This window comes from Lepidothrix coronata, unplaced genomic scaffold (genome assembly GCF_001604755.1).
Source record: "Lepidothrix coronata isolate B3197 unplaced genomic scaffold, Lepidothrix_coronata-1.0 Scaffold286, whole genome shotgun sequence".
Lineage (NCBI taxonomy): Eukaryota > Metazoa > Chordata > Aves > Passeriformes > Pipridae > Lepidothrix > Lepidothrix coronata.
The window spans coordinates 576,840-596,844 of record NW_016690466.1 but is presented as its reverse complement, the minus strand read 5'-3'; the positions used below and the strand labels follow the sequence as shown (position 1 = coordinate 596,844).

Genomic DNA, 20,005 nt, shown 5'->3' with positions numbered 1-20,005 from the left:
GTTATAGCATGTGTGAAACTGGAATAGTGAAACTTGTAAGATTTTGAATAGATGGGTGCAGAGAAGAGCAGACTGCAGTTAGGGGCTATTTATTTAATAAATTTTCCCTTTGCCATTGAATTGGTTAAATCTGATTGCCTTCTACAGTGAGATGATTGGCTTGGGACACAAGTGAAGACAGTGGGTGCTGTTTAACTTTGGTTAAGTAACGTTTTTGATGCCATCTCCCATAGCATCCATAGGCAAATTGGGGAAGTATTCAGTCCTATATTCAGGATAGGACTGAATGAGTGGATAACAAGGGGAATGAAAAGCTGGTGGGACTACTGAGTTCCAAGAGTAACAGCTGGCAGTTCAGAGTCCAGCTGGTGGCTGGATCATGGTGACATTCCTCAAGGATCAGTGCTGGGAACATCAATAAATGCTTATTTTAGAACCTGGTTGACACAGTAAAACCTTACCCTGCATGGCTTGTTCCTTGGGCAATGGTTTCTGGTTGACTGGACAGCCCAGATGGTTTCTTGGGAATCGCTGATGGATTTACCATGGGAATCCAAAGGGACTGTGAGTGGAAACTTTGTCTTGATGATCCTGACACAGGAAGCAGCTGAGAGAATTTTCTTCACAGCCAAAATGCTTTACTTTTTCCTAATGCACAGCAGTCCAAGATTGGATTTTGGAAAGACCAAAATCAAACATCCATGGATTCTGGAACAGTAAGCCAAGATAGACTGTAGAAGAATATTAAATTTTCATTGTAATCTTGCTGTTTTAGACTTAAGTTTAAATATGTTAGGAGCAGTTCCCTATGTCCTGATCAGATTGGCTTTAATGTGCAGTAGCAGCAGGTTGGGCAGAATTCCCACTGTTGGGGTTTGTTTGCCTCCAGAATGAAACCTCTTACATTTTAGAAAATGTGCTAATTGCAGGTTTAGTTCTGTTTTAATTTTAAAGATAATGCCTGTATTGCTGAACTTGTGAGTGTTCAGCAGTGCTGAGCCCACCCCTACCTCCACTGATTGAAATGCTCCTGCTACATGTTCTCTTTGTAAGCTCCCTGCCATAAGAATCTGATGTTTTTGTGGGACCAGCCTGCCTTCGTGTGAATGAAGTGATTCCACTTAAAAATGTCATCCTGGAGTCAAGACTGTGCTCCAATATTTTGCTTAGAAAAACAAATGATCTCTGTTGCCTCAAGCCTCTTTTGAAATAACAGAAGATAATAATTGGCCATGATAAGCACTTTATTTAGGCTTTTTCAGCACTGAGTCAGGAAGAAAGTTGTGGTACAGGCAGCAATAGCTGAACTGACCTCACCCTGACAACCTTGTATGACAAAGTCCAAGCAGGGCACTTGTGGCTGTGTGGGCTCCAACAGGGACCAGGCACCCTGTTACTGGCTTCAGCTTGTGGCTGATTTGCTCCAACTGCTGAAATCTGCAATAGTGTTTTCTCAGGCATGCCCTGAATGCCTCCCCGTCGCAGTCTCTGTGCAGCCTTAGACATTTGGAAGTAATTTTATTTCCCACTGTATGCTTGAGGCTTGACTACTGTCATCTGAGAGTATTTGAGCAACCACTGCTGGCAGATCAGGCTCTTCAGACTCCCTCCTTCACCCTCTTCTCCTGCAGGCACCAAGCGATGTGTCCAGCCATTCACTTGGGTTCTACTTGAAAAAAAAAGAGAAAAAGAAAGTAAACATGTTTACATTCAACCTCCTTCATGGGATAGCTCCAGTGAGTTGGTTTAACTAAATGCTCTTGAAATAGGCAGATCCCAGACTGTGGAGTAGCCAACAGGAAAGGACCAGTCCAACCAATCTTTGAGCAAAGTGTTGCTGCTGCACAATTCCCTGCCCTGCCTGGGATGTTTACAAGGGTTGAGACTCGTTCAGCAGCTCAGGAACAGTGAGGTTAAGATGCAGATACACACCAGATGCTCTTAGGGAATTGAACAGTATAATAAACATTGGTTAGTGCTGTGGGACCAGCAAGAGAAATCCTTTTTACTGGAAGGGATCCCACTATATTCTGCCTCTGGATACAGCATGTGTTGGATCTTGTAATAAAAACATTCTTCTTGATTGTTCTGTGTTGGAAATGAAATTTATCCATAAAAAGGCAAAGAAAACTTCTATTCTTACTGATGGAGACATAAATCTATGAACTTGAGAGCTGGGGAAATAGGGACCACCCCCAAACCAAATGTAAGGTAGCATTGATTCCATTCAGTTAAGGGAACAGTGGAGAAGCAGTTGCATACTTCAGATATTAATTTAAAATAATTTCAGAGGGGTTTTAGCTGTATCCTAAGCATAGCTTTTTCCTATTCAGTTTTCCCCATTCAGCAAAATTTGAAATTACAATGCTGAGTGGAGAACACACTTATATATTTTGGCACAATTTTCTGGAAGAAAAAAACTGCAGTTGCCAGATCACTTTACCTGAGAAATTACCTCTTCTCCTGAGCCAGGGTGTATTGTTCAGCTGTTGCTTTTTGCCTGTGGACTGATGTTTAGAGCTCGGAGGCTGGGTTTCCTTGGTCGATGAATCTCAGAAGGTGAACTCCCTCCCCTCAGTCAGCAGCCACTGGCCAGGTGCAAAGTGTGTCTTTAGTAAGGCTTTTATGAACTGCCACAGCAATTTCAGCAATGAATTAAGTCTCTGCTTGGGAGCTGACTTGCACCTTGATACTTAGCAGTTTTTATTCATACTTAAAGTTATTCGTGGGCTCTGCAGGAAAACCAGTTGAGTCTGTAATTTTCCAGTCCTAAAATACATGTTTTAAAACTATTTGCATCACTTAAAATAACACTCTGGGACTTTTCTACTTCTGAAACAAGGCACAAAGAATTGCAGCTCCTTGTCTAGAGAGCTGACCTCCTCAATCACATTGATACTCATTTGGACTTAAGAGCATGCAATATCTTTTAACCTGTGGAATGCTTTTAAAAAAATCAACTTTCTCAACTTTGCAAATTGCCCTCTAGGTTTGGTTTTGTTTTTTTTTTTAAGCAGGAACTCTGCAGGATGGATTAAAACCCCCTACCTCTTTTCCTGAGAAAAAGTTCTGATGAAACCTGTTTTCCTACAGGTTTGTAGTCTAAACTGTCTGCCTGTGTGCATTCCCAAAGGGATTTATTATTATCCAGTTGTTTTACAAGGGAGCATTGGTAGGGCACTAACTTGGAACTCTCTTCCTAGCTTTCTGAGTGCACAAAATTGGCAAAGCTGTGCATCAGTTTGGTCTTTTATTAGTCAGGAATTCCAGGTTCATCCTTATGTATATAGCTGTAAAGTATTTATGTGAACTCTGTGTGTTCATAACTATAAACGAGAATTGTTTCTGTGTAACAAATGCAAAATATATTTTGTATTTGTCAACACTCCTGAAAACTATCTGATTTTCAAAGTAATTGGTGTTTACATTATAATTTGCAAGGTACAATAATTAGGATAATACTTTATTTAGTACGACTCCAAAAAAAGTTACCAAAAGATAAACAAAACAGGCAGTCTGATTCTTATTGGAGTAAATGAGAGGCTTTTTCCATTGATTTGAAGGGAATTGGATCAAGCCCTACATTTGTTGTGGCAGGCTGACAGTCAAACATTATTAACACCAAGCTCCTCTTGTCCCTGCCTTGGCAGTCTGCACAACAGCACATCTACAGAACGGTTGTTAGCACTTATCATCTTTCACTTTTATTTACTTCTGCACCTCTGCTTTGTGAGTCAGCAGGCTTCAATTTTGCAATTCATATCTTGAAACTCTGCTTTTCATATTCTAGGTTTTTTGAGCTTAAAACCTGCTGTATCTGTGTAATCTTATATTTCCCTATTCTTTTGACAAGGTAGCATGAGGATGACAAAGGGAAGATGAGATGAGCCCTATTTCATTAAAAAAACCCCATACCTCTTCTGTTCCAGTCTTTTTATGTTAAGCAATGCCAGAGCATTGGGGTTTGGTTACAGGATGCATCATGAAGTTACTCTTGGCAGAAGAAAGGCTAACACTGGCAGACTGTACTTTCAGTACCAGTCCTCATCTTTTCTGCCTGTGTTAGGCTGTGTTCTCTCCTGCTGTAGGTCTGTCAGCCTTTAGGCTTCTTTAATTAGCACATTGGTAGGACTAATAAAAGTGCAACGAAATGGAGCTGCTTTGATGTCAAACCCTTTTCTTTCCTTTACCATTTCATCTATGAACCAAGGTTGCTCCTGCACAAAACCTTTATATCTACATATATTCTTCCACCATATACCTGCCATCACCTCAGCTGAGGTAGTGGTGCTTGACTGCTCCTGCTTTTTATGGTGCCATTTTCCTTCTTTCTTTTTGTTCTACCTGGTTCCATGCCCAGGCCTTATTTTCCTTTTTCATACACAAGATGCAAACCAGAAGTCAGTGAAAGAAATATGGGCACAGTAATGTGGAGTAAGTGACTTTAAACAGCAAACGAAGCAGCAGTAAATTTCCTGGTTTTGCTTTCAAAACAATGCATAGCTGGTGGTGAAAAATTGAAACGGCTTCATGTGCTGTCTTTTAAAACACTTGTCCTGTTGTTGGCTTGTTGAGGAGTGGAATTAACCTTGAGAGAGATTTACTTGAAATGAAGACAGGCTCAGCATAAACTGCCTCAAGCAGGGTGTGCCTTACGCATCTCGTATGTGCACAAACTTCTTTGACACTTGCTTGTGATGACTGATGGATGTTGACAGCCATCTAGTGGCTGGGATCCCGTATCACGTCCCCTGCCCCTCTCATCCCCCCAGTAATTAGTACATTTTCAGTGTTGACACCAAACTGAGCCTGGGTATGTCAGCGCCTGATATAATTTTTACTTCCAAGCTGTTGATATGTAGTCTCTGAGCCTGATGATCTAGTACATTAGCTATAACTGACTCTTTGACTTCTGAGAAATTAGTTTCTTTGAAGTAAAACTGTTACACCGACACGACAATATATAGCAGAAAAAAATGGCATTGTGCTTACAGTGGATTTCATTGAAATCCTCTTTCTGAAGGTTGGTTGTGCAAGCTTATGGATGAATGAGTCCTTAAATATATCATTGGGTATTTCTCCTACCTTGCCTTTCATATTTGCAGACTGCTTTGGAACTCAGTTTCTCCAGCTTCAATGGATTGGCAACCCTGTAAGTTCTTTAGTCAGTCCAATACTAATTAGAATTGTACTTTTTTTCTGTAAGAAAGGAATTGGCTAATGGGCTAGCAGATTCTTTTGCTGCATTAAGAATTTCCAAAGCTGCTTCTTAAGCCGTTCAACACGTTGTTTTACAACTGCAGGGATAAAAAGAACGTGTGATACATAAAGAGGTTGTAAGTTGGTCTCTGTAATTAAAACAAACTTGCAAATTTCCAAGCCAGAGAGGAAATGGTAGAACTAGTTCCTTTGCTGTCTTTGCCAGTTTGGGTGTAGCTGGATAACATGTCTGCAGCTCAGGCCTGAGAGCAAAACATCAAAATGTGCTTTTAAAATGAGTTGGCTTTGAAATAGCTGCTCTTGTCAGGTTACTGCCTCAGTGTGATGCAGTCACGGCAGAAAAGAAAACTAGAAGCACCAAAGGTAATCATAGAATATGCTGAGTTGGAAGGGACTCAGGATCACTGAGTCCAACTTCTAAAGCTGGATAATTAAAAGATGTAAAATCTTTGTAAAGATGTAAAAATATGAACATCGAAAGATGTAAAACTGTGTTTTCTAGCAGTGTAATGAGGTATGGGTTTTCGGTGTGTTTTTTTTTTTTTTTTTTTTTTGGATTTGTTTGTTTGGTTTAGTTTTGGTTTGTTGTGGGTTTTTTTTTTTGGTTGTGGGTTTTTTTTGGCGGTGGTGTTTTTTTCATCGGCATATCTGCAATCTGATAGGGGAGCAGACTTCTTAGTATGCTTCCAGAAGCTGGTATGTGCTTTTTTCCCCTGCCTTTGTCTGCCTCCTTCCCAGCTGTTGAGCGGGACTCGGGCAGAAGCCAGTCCCCATCTGGCTCAGCTCTGATTTGCCAAAGCGGTTGCTGTGTGTGGTTTATTTGAAGTTATGACAGAATGCTGACTTTGGGCTCAATAACTTAGAAATTTCATTTATGCAAGCTGCTGCTCTTTTGAGCAGCACAACGAGTTCTGAGGGTGATGTGTTAGTTAAAGGAGACACAGACCATATGCCAGACATCTGGGGGGGAAAGGCTGAGTGTGTCAGACAGCGTGTGATGTCATGCTCACAGGGGAGAAGGGAGGAGAGTGGTTTCCAAAATGTGATCTGCTGTTTGGAAAACGATTCTCACAGTGTCATAAATGGACTGTGCAGCAGTCTTGGTTGATGTCTTTACTTCACACTGAAAGCATTTCCTCCTGAGCTTCTGCAAGCACCTCTTCTAGTCCTCCTGTCAGTTGGTGTGATAAAGTGACCGAAGAGGAGTCAACCTGGTGAAAGTTGCCATTTGAGTTTCTGTAAGAGGGCTGCAGAAGTTAGTGATGGCAGGCAACAGTTAATGACACATCTGCTCCAATTCTTCTTGACATTGATGGAGTAACTGGACTTGAGTTGAGGCACGAAACCGAAATTCCAAATCTGTTCGTATTTATTAGTTTGTAATTTTCTGTTTGCATCTGGTTTAAATTAGGGCAGAAATGTATAGAACAGTGAAACTTTCGTTGTGCTTAGACCTGTGAATTTTTACACTAGTAACAGATTTTCTTAAGAAAACAATGATTATTATCTCTGACTAGAGAGATGTGCTCTCTCTATATAATTGACCCTATTCCCAGTCTTATATCAGTTAGAAATTAGGCCTGATGGGGAATTTTCAGTAATGCATTTAATTGGATTGTCCAGTTTCAAAGACACTTTTGATAGGAAGGTTTCTGTGATCAGATGGAGCTCCCACTCAGGTAGGATTAATCTTCTCTGCAGCATCTCAGGGGTCAGGAGAATAATTTTGGACTGTGAGTGACAGCTTTGCTGTGTGTGACTCAGAGAACGTCTTCACTGGGATTCTCGGTCTTCAAGTTGTTACACATTGTCTAGGGGCAGCCTGGGGACAGTTCATTGGTTTTGTGGGTGCTTGTGTTCCTTTAGAGGATGAAACATTCATTGAGACAAAATGAAAAAAATCTCTTTTTGCTGCTAGGGTTTTCTGTAAAACACCAGACACACAAGGAAAACTTAGAACTTGATTTTTGAATTCTTTCTCAGACACATTATAATTTTAGGAGAAGATACTGAGATATACTCACCTCATGATTAAAAAAAAAAAAATCCATGATATTTAGAGCGTTTGCCTACAGAGTAGGAAGAAAACAAAGGCATAGACTTAAGTACAGATGGAACAGTTCCCAAACAGGTGGTTAAGTCCCCTTAGATGCTGCCACCAGTCAAATGGGGAAATTTTTGGAATTTCTAGGTTGCAAAATGAACCCACAGAAGTTGTTTCACCTGGGTGACAGTAGACTGTTTGTAGAGGGGAGAGAAAAAACTATATTGAGTGGAATTCTAATTGATAAGTAAGAAATTTAATTCTAAATTGGAATTCAAGGAAAAGAAAGAAGTTAGTGTTAAGACAAGAAAGAAAGTAAACCTTCTGTAATGGAACAGAGTAGGTTAAAAATGATGTATGCGACTTCAGTAAAATAGAATGAGCTCCACAGAAATGTGTGAATATGTACTTAGATGGGACATATGCACATAGTCTGTCCACGCTGATCCTACATTAACAGTGACATAGGATAGTCTTTCACATATAGATAAAATATTTAAGAAGCATTTTGCATGTAGTTAATATATATCCAGAGAAATATTTTCTGTGTGCTGGGGTGATCGTGTAGGTCCAGAGCAGCTGGATTATAAATGCTGAGCAAAACAAGTAATGTGGGGAGGAGCCTCTTGTCACTCAGCTGGAGACAAGGCAATAGGTATCCTTGCAGTGGGTGCTGCTGGGCCGGTGGACTGTGGTTGAAAGTCCTGTTTGGAAGATTTGATTCTCCATTCCCCAATAATTAAACCTTGCCTAATAAATGAGGTTTTTCTGTTTCAACCACTGCCACATCTGTTCAGCACTGTCCCAGGCCTGGCTGTGTAGGTCACCTGCAGCTGGGAGCAGGCAGTGTGTACCATTTCATGCAGAAGTCTCACAGGTCCTTCCCTCTGGTCATATGTCTCTAACACCCTGTGCACAGCTCTGACACAGAGCAGGGAATTGGCAGGAGTTCCTTGGGGCAGAGTTAGTACCCCACGGAGCAGAATGACATCCAGAGACTCATGAGGCAAAGTTCATTTAGTACTGTGGGGGGACTGTGCTCTCTCTGGTGACTCTATTTTACTTCTTTCTGACCAAGAAATAAGGTGGCAAAATAAGAAAGGCTCGTGACATATTTAAAAGTCCTGAGTATCAACTTCAGCTATGCTGGTGCCTGATTTCTCTGTGTATGTGATGCTACTTCTCATCTCCAAGTGTGCCCTTTCCTTGTCCAGTCCTGCTCCTTCGATTTCATGGTTGGAAAACATGTCGTGTGTTCTCTCTCCCCTGTCCCAGGAGAAGACGTTGATGAAATAGCCTGCACTCAGAATGGACAGATGTACCTGAACAGGGATATTTGGAAGCCCTCCCCGTGCCAAATTTGCGTCTGTGACAACGGAGCAATTCTTTGCGATGAAATCCAGTGTCAGGATCTGCTGGAGTGTGAGAACCCGCAGGTGCCCCCGGGAGAGTGTTGTCCTGTGTGTCCCCACACTGCACGTGACTTTGACCCCACCATCGGTGAGACTGCTTTCTAGTTTGCTTTTTTGAAAGGACAGAAAACCCAAAGAACTAGGGAACCTCATTATATTGAAGTTTCTAATAGTATTTCCGTGGTGAAAGTTTAAATCTGGCAATAGTGGATACTTGATAGTTATCTTCCATCTTGGGTTGCACCAGAGCTGGTTCTGGAAACAGTTTTCTTTAGAATATGAATCTGAAATAAGCCCAAATGGTTTTACAGCTAAAAAGTTGATCTGAATTCCATCTTGATGTTTCAAGGAGGTCGAATTCTGGCTTCTTTTTGTGGTTCATCTGAAACTCAAAGATAAATATATGGACATAAATATATATAATAAACATATTACCATAAATATATATCATATACATAACTATATATATTAAGTGTATTCTTTAATAAAATTCAGGGGGCCTCTAATAGATGAACAAATGTATATAGTGTGAAGTGTTTCTTCAAAGTGAAAACATGGATCCTATTGTGAGACATAAAAATAAAATGAGTGTGAAGTATTATTGACCCCCTGTTTGCATCCTGTCNCTTGAATAAAGCAACCCCCCCTCAATTTTCCTAAAAGAAAATTTCTTACCTTGCAATTAATGCCATATAATACAGTGTATTGAATTCTTAGAAATACATTCTATGTATAATAATTAATTTCTTCGAGAGATATAATTGCTGTTGATTAGCTTAATATAGAACAAAGTAGTGATAAAGACCAAAGTAGGGACTTATGTAATTGAGAAATGGAGCAGGATGTAGTGAGCATTATTAAATGGGCTGTGCATCCTGTTGTGTTTTGGGAGGCATAAGGCCAACACCAACAGAGTACACCCAGTAAATATAGAAGCAATGTGGATACATTCCCAAATTCCTTACTGTTATACGAGGTATTGATAAAATGTTCCTCTGAAGGATTTTTGTGGTCATGGGTGTGGCTGTATGGCTCTGAATGCAGGCACATGATACTGCAGGTGCTTTTTGAAAAAGAAAAGGTCAAAAATCCCTCTGTTAGCTCTGGTTTTTGAAAAATACCATGCAATTTGTTGTGGATCCATCACCATTGCTTGTATTGGAGTCAGTAATAAAGCTTCCTTTGACTTCACTTTCAATCATTAGGCAACATCTGACAATTCCCCACAAGATAAACTGGTTTCCCAGTGTGATTTTTGTTATTCTGTGCAATGAGGAAAAATAAGCTGAGAATCAGGGGCCATCATTGCAAACTGTTCTGATTCCTCACACCTGAACAAGGGAGTACGTGTGTCCCTGGGAACTTCCCCAGCTCCCTGTAGGCAATACACCATACTCTGTGCACCCCAGGATCAGGGATGGCTCTGGCTGCAACACTGCTCAGCTCTTACTGTGTTCTGTCTCTCAGAGTAAAAGCATTAATTTCCTCTTTTCTTCTTTTCTCCTTTTTCATAGGTAGAGGAAGAAAGGTAAGATTTCCTTCGCTTTCTTTTTTTTCTAACATATTACAACTGTTGAAAGACTCTCTTACATCTCTCTACAACTCCCTGACAGGAGGTTGTGGCCAGGTGGGGGTTGGTCTCTTTTCCCAGGCAACTATCAGCAAGACAAGAGGGCTCGGTCTCAAGTTGTGCCAGGGGAGGTTTAGGTTAGATATTAGAAAGAATTTCTTTCCAGAGAGGGTGGTCAGACATTGGAATGGGCTGCCCAGGGAAGTGGTGGATTCTCCGTCCCTGGAGATTTTTGAAAAGAGACTGGATGTGGCATCAGTGCCATGGGCTGGTAACCACAGCGGTAGTAGATTAAGGGTTGCACTTGATGATCTCTGAGGTCCCTTCCAACTCAGCTGATTCTATGATCTCCTTGGAGCACACCATGAAAGATACATTTATAAGCTCTGTTTGAAACAATCCTTTCTCTTGGTCTTCCTCAGTGGCTAGAGAGATTGCAGTCCACGTGGAAAAAATGTTGCGATGCAGGCAAAAACTCTGATCTTAATATAGAGAATTCCCTGGCTGAAAATCCCTGCTGTCTACATCAAAGGAATTCCAGTTTGAGTGGTTTGGTGCTTGCACTTCCAGCCGTGCCACAGACTGAGGGAAGGGACCACGAGGTCATTGGATGCTGAACTATCAAAGCCTGCAGCTGGTTTTTTGTGCCGAGGCTGAGCTGCCCAGTGGGCAGTAGGACAGTGTGTTCCTGCCCAGAGCCACGGTTCTGTGGGCAGCATCTCTCATCACATGCAATTAAACAAATAGAAGATCTGTTCTTACAAAAGAAATTAAAAGGCATTCTGATAAATGAGCTTCTAAGATAGTAAATGACTACAACAAATAATTGAAATAATTTCTGGGTGATCACTAAAACTGAGTGCTCTCTATGTAGAGGTAGTTTATAAATGGATTTATTTATTTAAAATAATTTATAAATTTAAAATAAATTTAAATCTATTTATAAGTAGACTGTAACCTCTGTATTGTTGCTTGATAAACATGGCAGGAAATTTTTTATCTCTTTTTTCCTTAAAAAACCAGTTACCACCAATAGGTCTAAAGCCAGCGATTTGATGTAATGTGCAGCCATTGTCAGCTCAAAGAAAAGTCAATTGGCAAAGAGTGAAGTTGTCCTTCACTCTGAAGCTGTGCAATATCATTCTGTCCCTGGGCTGCAGATAGGTTTTTATGCCCACAGATTTCACGTTACAAATTTGAATTTAATATCTTGAAGAAGTGGAACCTGAATGCTGCTATGGGCTCTGCATTTTGTATGAATCAAATCATCCAACAGCAGAACTCCTGCATATTTCCTAGTGCTTTGTAGCACTTCTAGCACAAAGGTTTCATGATACTTTTTTAGTTTGATTATTCTGTCAGAAAGTATGTTAGCAGCTAGAGAAAGTTTTAATTTACACCCTTCATTTAATCAGCGTCCACAGTCATTAAAATAATATGGATTATTTGTCACAGGTACTTCAGTCTAGTTGTACCCCTAGAGAAGCTTTAGTTTTTGTCACAGTCACAGGGATGGCATTGATAAACTAACGTGCTGTTAATTGTACTCGCACTTCTGTTCTGCCATCTAATGTTTGTGCATCTTTTTCCTACAGGGACAAAAAGGAGAACCTGGAATAGTGCCACCTGTAAGTCTGTATTTTTTTCTCTCTCTTTATCAGCACACCCTGGAAGTGTATATTTGAGTGCTTTAAACCAGAATTGCAGTAATGAAGTAAATACAACAAGAATGCACATCCTAGGAATGAAAGGAATGGAATTAAGTACACTGTGTCACACATGCAACATTAGAAATTCCTGTCGATTGCATTTTGGGAAAAGTTCTTACTGAGTCAAAGCTGCTATAATCTTCATTTTTATAGTTAGATTTTTGTGGAGCTACAACGGTAAATTAGTATCTAGAAAGGGGTGAAATAAAATGTCACCGTTTATCTCTTTCTAGTGTGAAGACAAACAGATTAAAAAAATCGATAAGTTGAGCCTAAATAATTTTAATTCACTTATTTTTTTATTTATAATAACAGTGATACTTCCAAGATTTTGTTCACATTGCTTATAAAATGACTGAACTGGAAATTGATAAGCAGTGGAATATTTCCCTTTTTCCATCCCCCCTAAAAAGCATGATACTTTAATTTCCTCTCTTGTTATTTGCTTTTCAGTAACTCATTTTCTGTAGGGTAGTCGTGACAAACACAGCCATCACATTAGTGTGGTAACTTTAGTTTCTGTTGCCTGCTTTAGGTTTCAGGAATACGAGGCCGCCCAGGACCAGCCGTGAGTACTTTTCCATCCTCTGTTTCTCTGATGGTGGCATTTGCCACTTCCTGCCATTTCTGTTTTGTACTGGGGAGGTGATATGAAGGAGGACTCTTCCATGCCTCTAGTGGGTGCTGGCTGCAAAGCCATCAGGTTTGAGGGGGTGAGATTATGGGATGGTTGTCACAGTCGCGGGTCGGCCCATCCCGAGCAAATGGATGAGTGCTTGTAGGATGTGCAGGTCTGAGGACTTTTGTGCCGGGTGGATGCTGGGAAACGCTTCTCCAGCAGAGATCTAGCAGGAGTAGAGGGAGATACAGAATTCTCTCCAGCAGTGGCTAAGCAGGGAGCACCACTGGACTAGCAGGAAGGGTGTCTCAAAGCTGTGCAGCTCCACATGGAGAGCCTCCAGCATTCAGAAAACCTCTGCTGAATTAACCTGTGGAGCACAGGAGAGATGAAATTATTTTGTGTGTCTCTGCATCCTGGTTCTACTCCCTTCAGGCAATGTACAATTGAGAAGAAATATTGAACACCTGGTGATTAGAGTTGTTTTCTTTACGATGATGTGGAAAAAAAACCCTCCCAAATTATTTTTCAAATAAGCATGGCATTTCATATTTTCAGAGCATTATTAATCACTAGCTAGTTTAAAAGGTACTTAATATTTCTGATCTTTCTTTTAGGGACCTCCAGGCTCACAAGGTCCACGAGGAGAACGAGGACCAAAGGGAAGACCTGTAAGTTATTAAATACCTCAGAAATAAAGTACTTGAACTAACCTCAAAAGATTAGATGTCTTTAAACTATCTCTATGTCTTCTAGAGCTACCAAAACTGTCCTCCTATTTTCCAGGAATGACTAAAATGTTTCTATTTCACCATTCCTTCGTTAGATTGAAACCTGAATGCTTTGAGAGAATTGACAGAGGTTTAGTGGTATTTCCACTAAAAGCCGTGTGTTCTCAACAAACATTCCCAGACAAAACTGGAACATCACGTTCCCCTGTTTCTGAACTTGTTGACTATTTGCTGGTGACTCCCGTGCAGCAGAAGCAGCGTGAGTTGTGTGGCCCAGAGCATTTGAGAAAAGACAAAGCTCAGGAAGTTTAGCAGGAGTTAATATGTGACTACAGTTGTTGGTATGCTGGTGAATAATGTAATCAGGATTGCTCAGTGGAAATGAAGACTTCACAAGGGAATTTCAGTGTCTGCATGTGGAGAACCACAGAAAGGCCAAAGAGGAGTGCTGAAAGTACCCAAGACGACATGTTCCTTTTGAAAAAGCTAGGTCAAAGAGCAGAAACTGCTAAAAGCAGGTTTCAGTGTTGTATCATTGTAATTCCAATGTGGATATTTTCCTATCCCTCAGGAGAGAGCAAGCCAATACTGAGGTTGGGCATAGGCCTAAACCAGACGCCTGAGCTGTTCTTCCAGTGTGTGCCTGTTGTCTGTAGATGGAAATGACATTTCTAAAGCGGTGGGGTGAGTGTGTAGTCTCTTTGAGACGACTGCCAAGTCACTGCTGCTCTTTAGATCACCATAAGACACTTGTCTGAAGAATGAGTGTCAAGATGCTTAAAAGAAATCTGGGAGTAATTGTGAAATCTTGTTGTGTGCAGAGCAACCTGGGCTGTGTTTTCTGAATCAGGCTGTCTGAAGTGCTTTCCTAATGCACAGTACTGTCACTGAGATGCTAAATAATTTCTGATTCCCTGCCAAGCACCCCTCTCATGTCTCTATACAGCGGTGGCTCCAAGCACCTAAAATACCAAAAGGTTGTAAACACTTTTGGGTTCCTCTGACACAGGTTATTATTCTGCTTTCAAGGAATATCAAGGGGTTGAGAAGCAGCCAGCTCCTTTGAAAATGTTACGTCAAAGTTTCCAGAGAGCTGTGTGTATGTCAGGTCTGAGACCAAAGAGCACTGCTGTTAGATACAGTGACTGCTAGTGAAGAAGGTTTTATTTTTACTTGTGGAGAAGAAATGTTAGCTCACACCTGCAGTTTGTATTATGAAAACCCCTCAAGGAGCAGGTAACCCTGTACAGTACAGACTGCCTTTATAAAGTCAGTTTGGGTAAATGCATTGCTGACTGGGGATGTTACAAAAGCAGTACACGTTTTCAAGCTCTTTGTTTCTGTCTTCAGGTTATTATTGATTATTATTTTTTTTGTTATTTAAATGGGCTCCTGCTGACTAGTGAGTAGAAGAAACTCACCCTTGCTGTGGATCTCTGTCTTTTACAAAAGCAGGACCCTTGAATGTAAAATGAATACAGGAGTATGAGCGTATTTTCTACATTAAATGCTTTGCTGGTGTAACAATGAGAGCCATTTAGGGACTAGCACATCTGCATTTGAAAATGCACCTAGGGAGGGTGGGTTTTGGAGCATGATAACGTTTTAAGTATTTACAAATAATCTTTTGAAGACAGGAAATAAACTTGGGCATCCTCAGAACCATTCATATGTTTTTCTTTCCATATGGATCTACACTCCATTGTAATTGCAGTGGCAGTTTAAATAGACAGAAGTTTGAGAGTGTTCTACTGCGAGATGCATTTTCCTTTTATTCTATTACAATAGTAGTCCCATTAATAGTTTCCTGACCATCAGCAGCAGTGGACCAGAATGAGGAAATTGTGTGTTTAAACGGTGCCACCTCGTGGCACTTGTGATAATGTTTTTCCCTTTTTGTTTTTTTCCTCTCAAGCCTCACTGACTTTGAGCTGGTGAAAGAAAATGAAAGAGCTTTTTTATGTACCTATAAATAGATGCATAACATAAAATAAATAAAATTGCAATCAAGATTTTATTAAAAACCCACTTACATTGTTTATATACCACTAGTTAGTTGCCACCTATGAATACAAACATACTTCTCTCAGAGCAGATTGATTTTTGGTGAATAAAAAGTAAGTCCTTTTCAGAAAAGTTATTAAAAAAAGCAACATTTTCTTGATTAGATTTTGTTAAAGTGTCTTGTTTGGATATAGAAAATCAGTAATCATACAGAAGGTTGCTAAATTCTTTATAGGCAACTGTTTGTTGCTTTTTTTTCTGTAAAGCTTAACTTTGTTTTCTTTTTATTTTGAGAATAAATGAAATAAGGTAACTAATTCTTTTGCTCCTTTGAACAGTAAGCACTTTTAGGTTTGGCAGTGTGTACTTGTGTTTAAAACAGAGATATTAAATAATAAAATTTTCCACTAGAACCTTCTGCTTCCATCCATCATGCACAAATCTTCTCATTTGTTTTGGAATTCCACCTATTCACAACTCATTCTGCAAACCATACTAGTAGAAACCATACCAGTTCAGACATAAATTCCGCTGAAATGTGTTGCAGACATAGTCCTCATCTCGTGGAAATACAAGCAGTCTGTCTGATTATTACTTGTGTCTCTAAAGATGACTCACTGAGCCAGGCTTCTGAAGTTTTATGTTTAAGGATCCTTAAAATAGAAGAGCTCATTATATAGTATGAAAATTTTCCTTGCCATAGTCAAGCATTTTGTTCTAATGAAAGAATCAGTAGCGACAAGCACTTTAACATCTTTATTTATGGTTCAAATATATCTTTATTGGCCCTGTTACCATTGGGTTTGTTCCACTAATGCTTTATTAGCTGCTTCTGTGTTTAATTTTAGTTCTTACATGAATTAAGGAAAATGCAGTTTAGGAATCAAGAGTGGGTGATCAAAATGAGAACCACAGGATGGGCTCCTAGCCTATTCTGCAAATACCAACTAAAGATAACTGTGACACCAGATAACTTACTCTGCATTTCTGGCATTGTAGCTGTGTTGAGAATTCACCAATGGTATGAGTTGTCTAAACCATTCATGATGTCAGTAGGCTGTAAAAACCCAGCATTACGCTGAAGCCTCCTAATCATGTGTGTATGGATGTGCTCTGAGCTGAACTGTATGTATTTTAGAAGTAAATTCACTTTATTCTGTATTGTGTGCAAAGCCAAATAGGGACAGTATGCTCCAGTATGGATTGATAGGAAGTCTGAGTTTCTAAGAGAGCCTGTGGCAGAAATTACTGCAATTTACTTGTATTTTGGATTCATAATTAATTTTAGCCAATGCTTCTGATCTGAAGGCAGGAACAGGTTTTGAGGGATGTTGTTTGTTTGAAGATCTTTAGAAGCCCAGGTTTGTCACAGAGGCAGTTGTTTGCCAGTTGCTATGATTTCAATGAACACCTTTGCACACTTGGCATTTCTGATTTTCTTTCTAGGGTCCTCGTGGTCCTCAAGGGATTGATGGTGAACCTGGTATCCCTGGCCAGCCTGGTGACCCTGGTCCTCCGGGGCATCCCACTCACCCAGGACCGGATGGAATAAGCAGGGTAAGTTTTACACTTGCTTTAGGAGAAAGTGAGTGTTGGATCATATCCACATGATACAATTACTGGCTTCCTTTTGATTCAGTCAACATGGAATGTTGTGCCTACAGTTCCCATCTTCCAGTCATGAGGGACAACAGCAAAAAGTTCTGCCAAAAGTTCTGCTAAGAACTGGGACAAGTTGAATGTGAGAAACCTCGGAAAGGACATACCTTCCAAAGTGGGTTTTGGGATCTAGAAAAGCCAAACTGCCCAAATCTAAGACTATCACTAAGGTTCTGTCACTTCCAGCTGATTTAAAGACAAGAGATCTGAGAAATATTGCAGGAAAACTAGTGCATCAAATTAGTAATATAGAAAAGAGAAAAGTAAGATGAATTATAAATAATAAAATAACTAATGAGAGAAATGAAAATGTAATTGTTTATGCTTCTTGCTGGAAGTATTGAGATCAACACTAGGAAGATTTATATAAGAATTTTGTTTGTAAAAAGCAGTGCTAACCAGCCACAGACATTGACAAAGTGTTCTGCAAGACTTCTTTTTCTCCCTCCTCCTATTGAACACTAATTATGACTGATAATTAAATAGATATTTGAAATTCTCAAGTATATTCCGTTACATATTTATTGCTGTTTAGAAGACACCTGTTTTGATTTCTCACTCCGATGGTCCAGCAATGTTACTGAAAAAAAATAGAGTTATATTGACAAAAATCTGAAATATTCATGTTAGGCCAATGGCTTGTAACTTTGAGGAGCTTTTCATGACTTTAACCACATTTCCAAATAGTCTTGAATCCAGGAGATTTAGCCCGAGTAAATATCTTCAGCAGACAGGAATCTCTTAGAATCACAGAAGCAGCATAATGGGTGTTAGGCTGTTGCCCTAGAGAAAACATGGAAGAATAGGTGTGGCCAGAGATCTCATACATTTTTTGTTTGTATTCCTGTTTCTGAAGGAAACAGCTTTGTGGAAAATATGTTTGAAGACCAATTTGATGAGGAACAAATAGTAAATCTTAGAAAACTTGAATCTGCATTCGAGCTGTTCCTTGTTCTCAGCCACTGTAAGCTCTGACCTGCCATGAGTGAGGAGTGAAGCAAAACAAAACTTGATTTCAGCTATGTGCTTGCACAAGAAGGAGGGCACTGCAGGGTCTCCCTGCTCGAACTTGTTGGTCTCTGTGAAGTGGCAGGAACAGCAATGGCTTTCAGCTTTGCTGGATGAGGGCAGCATGCTTAAAAAAATCTGATTTGCAATCATAAAATCAGCCACATTTCCTTTTACCTTAAGATATTTCTGAACTTTGGAGCACAGTAAGTGAAAACAAAAGGAAGGTTTAGAAGACATGAAGGAATAATGCAGCTGAAGTCAAGGTGTGGTTTAGATTTGCAGGTCATTAAAAAAGTTACTTAATTTCATGGGAGGCTTTTCCCTTTTTAGGTAACTCTCTCATTTATTTAAGGTTAAAGTGAAAAGAGAGTCAGAATAGTAAGCAGACAATATGATTTATTCACCTGGTCTTCGAAGCTTTAAACACCTCAAATTTACAGGAGAGACAAATTCTTTTTTAATGATTAAACTAAGAATTTAGTTGTTAGCACTGCAAAGCCAAGGTAAAAAATGGAAATGTGCTTAGATGGATTTTTGCCTTTTGAACCATGACGATGACTTACAGCTAAAATCACCCATCTTATTTTTTTCAGCCATTTGCAGCTCAGATGGCAGGACTGGATGAGAAATCTGGGCTTGGTAGCCAGATGGGACTGATGCCTGGTGCAGTGGTAAGACCAGATTAGCCCTGTATGGTAGGACAGGGTGGAAGTGGGGTGCACATGCAAAAACTCAGAGGGGTTCCTATGCCTCTAGAACTTGGATATACAGTATATTCTAGTGCTGTGTTGCTCGGTACCTAGAAAAAAAAACAAGTGAAAAAACATTCTTCTGCTAAATGAAAGTCTTTTTTCCCCCCACCTCTAGCCATCCTGCTGTTTTCCTTCACTCCTTCTGAAATGTAGCAGCTACTAACAGTAAGGTACAGGAGAAAAAAACAGCTCCTGAGTCTGTGTTTCTTATATCTTGAGCCATGCAGATTAACTGAAAATTGTCAGGTGTAACACAAAGCAGAATAAACAAATATGTGACTTTGAAGACTTCTTTTCAGGTTGTGACAACAAATAAGTTATTTTTGGTAGTAACTGAAAAAAAATAAATTCCAAAACCAGCTCTTAACTGAAATCTATGCTTTATTATGTCAAGACAGAAATAATTTCTGTTTCTCCATGGATCCAGTTTTATCACTGGCATCCCTCACTGTTCAGATATGTCTTTTACTTTTTGTGCACTGGGGACTTAGTGGTGACACTAAACGTTTTTGCCATCAGTGAAAGCTGTTTCACCACCCTAAGCTTTCCCTACTAGAACCCCTGGGGTTGTTTTTGAATATTATCTCTCTTCATGTTTGATGTCCTGAAAATACCGTTACCCTCTTTGCTAAAATCTTAACATTTATTCTTAAGGAAACCATCCTTTAGTGATTGTGCTGTCCATTAGTTTGCCTACCTGAATCTTATCCATCCAAGTCCCCACTAGTAATCTTCAAAATTAGTTTCAATGCCATATGAAAGGTTCTAAAGATAATCTGATGTTTTGCCTTAGGATTAACTTTTCTTTTCTGTGAATGTCTCTCTCCAGTGAACTTGCTTTGTGCACATACAATGATTTGTTCCACAAGTCTGTCCTACTTTGTTGCCCTTCATTGTTTTGCTTAATCCTTTTACTCAGTTTGTCTCAAGGTATTGCATCTCTTGTACTGTCTCTTCTTATGTCGTTCTCAAACATTAATAATTTTGATATTAATACATCTATGTCTCTATAAGGCCTTACACGAAGTCCAGTAAAGTAATTTGGCACTCACTTGCTGTCTTTGGATTGATTCATCTGTTATGTGACATTCTTTTTTCCTTTCCTTGTAAACTAACTGGCAGCTGAAACATTGTTCTGTTTCTAATGTTGATTAGATTTTTAAAATAGCCTATTACAAACTCTTTGACATTTGCTTTGTAAAAATTGATAAAAATTAATGAATGTTAAAAGACATAAATCTTCAGCCTCTGTCAAAATGCAGATTGTTGTCTCT

The 20,005-nt window shown here is 39.7% G+C and overlaps 1 protein-coding gene across 1 annotated transcript in view; it reads left to right on the top strand.

The window, feature by feature from the left end:
- Positions 1 to 20,005, top strand: part of COL5A2 (collagen type V alpha 2 chain) — a 100,851-nt gene that overhangs the window by 41,982 nt on the left and 38,864 nt on the right. Inside the window, exons 2-8 of the mRNA XM_017836871.1 lie at positions 8,540 to 8,764; positions 10,191 to 10,204; positions 11,842 to 11,874; positions 12,491 to 12,523; positions 13,192 to 13,245; positions 16,756 to 16,866; positions 18,573 to 18,650. Of these exons, the coding sequence (XP_017692360.1) occupies positions 8,540 to 8,764; positions 10,191 to 10,204; positions 11,842 to 11,874; positions 12,491 to 12,523; positions 13,192 to 13,245; positions 16,756 to 16,866; positions 18,573 to 18,650 (548 nt within the window). The remainder of the gene's footprint in view (positions 1 to 8,539; positions 8,765 to 10,190; positions 10,205 to 11,841; positions 11,875 to 12,490; positions 12,524 to 13,191; positions 13,246 to 16,755; positions 16,867 to 18,572; positions 18,651 to 20,005) is intronic.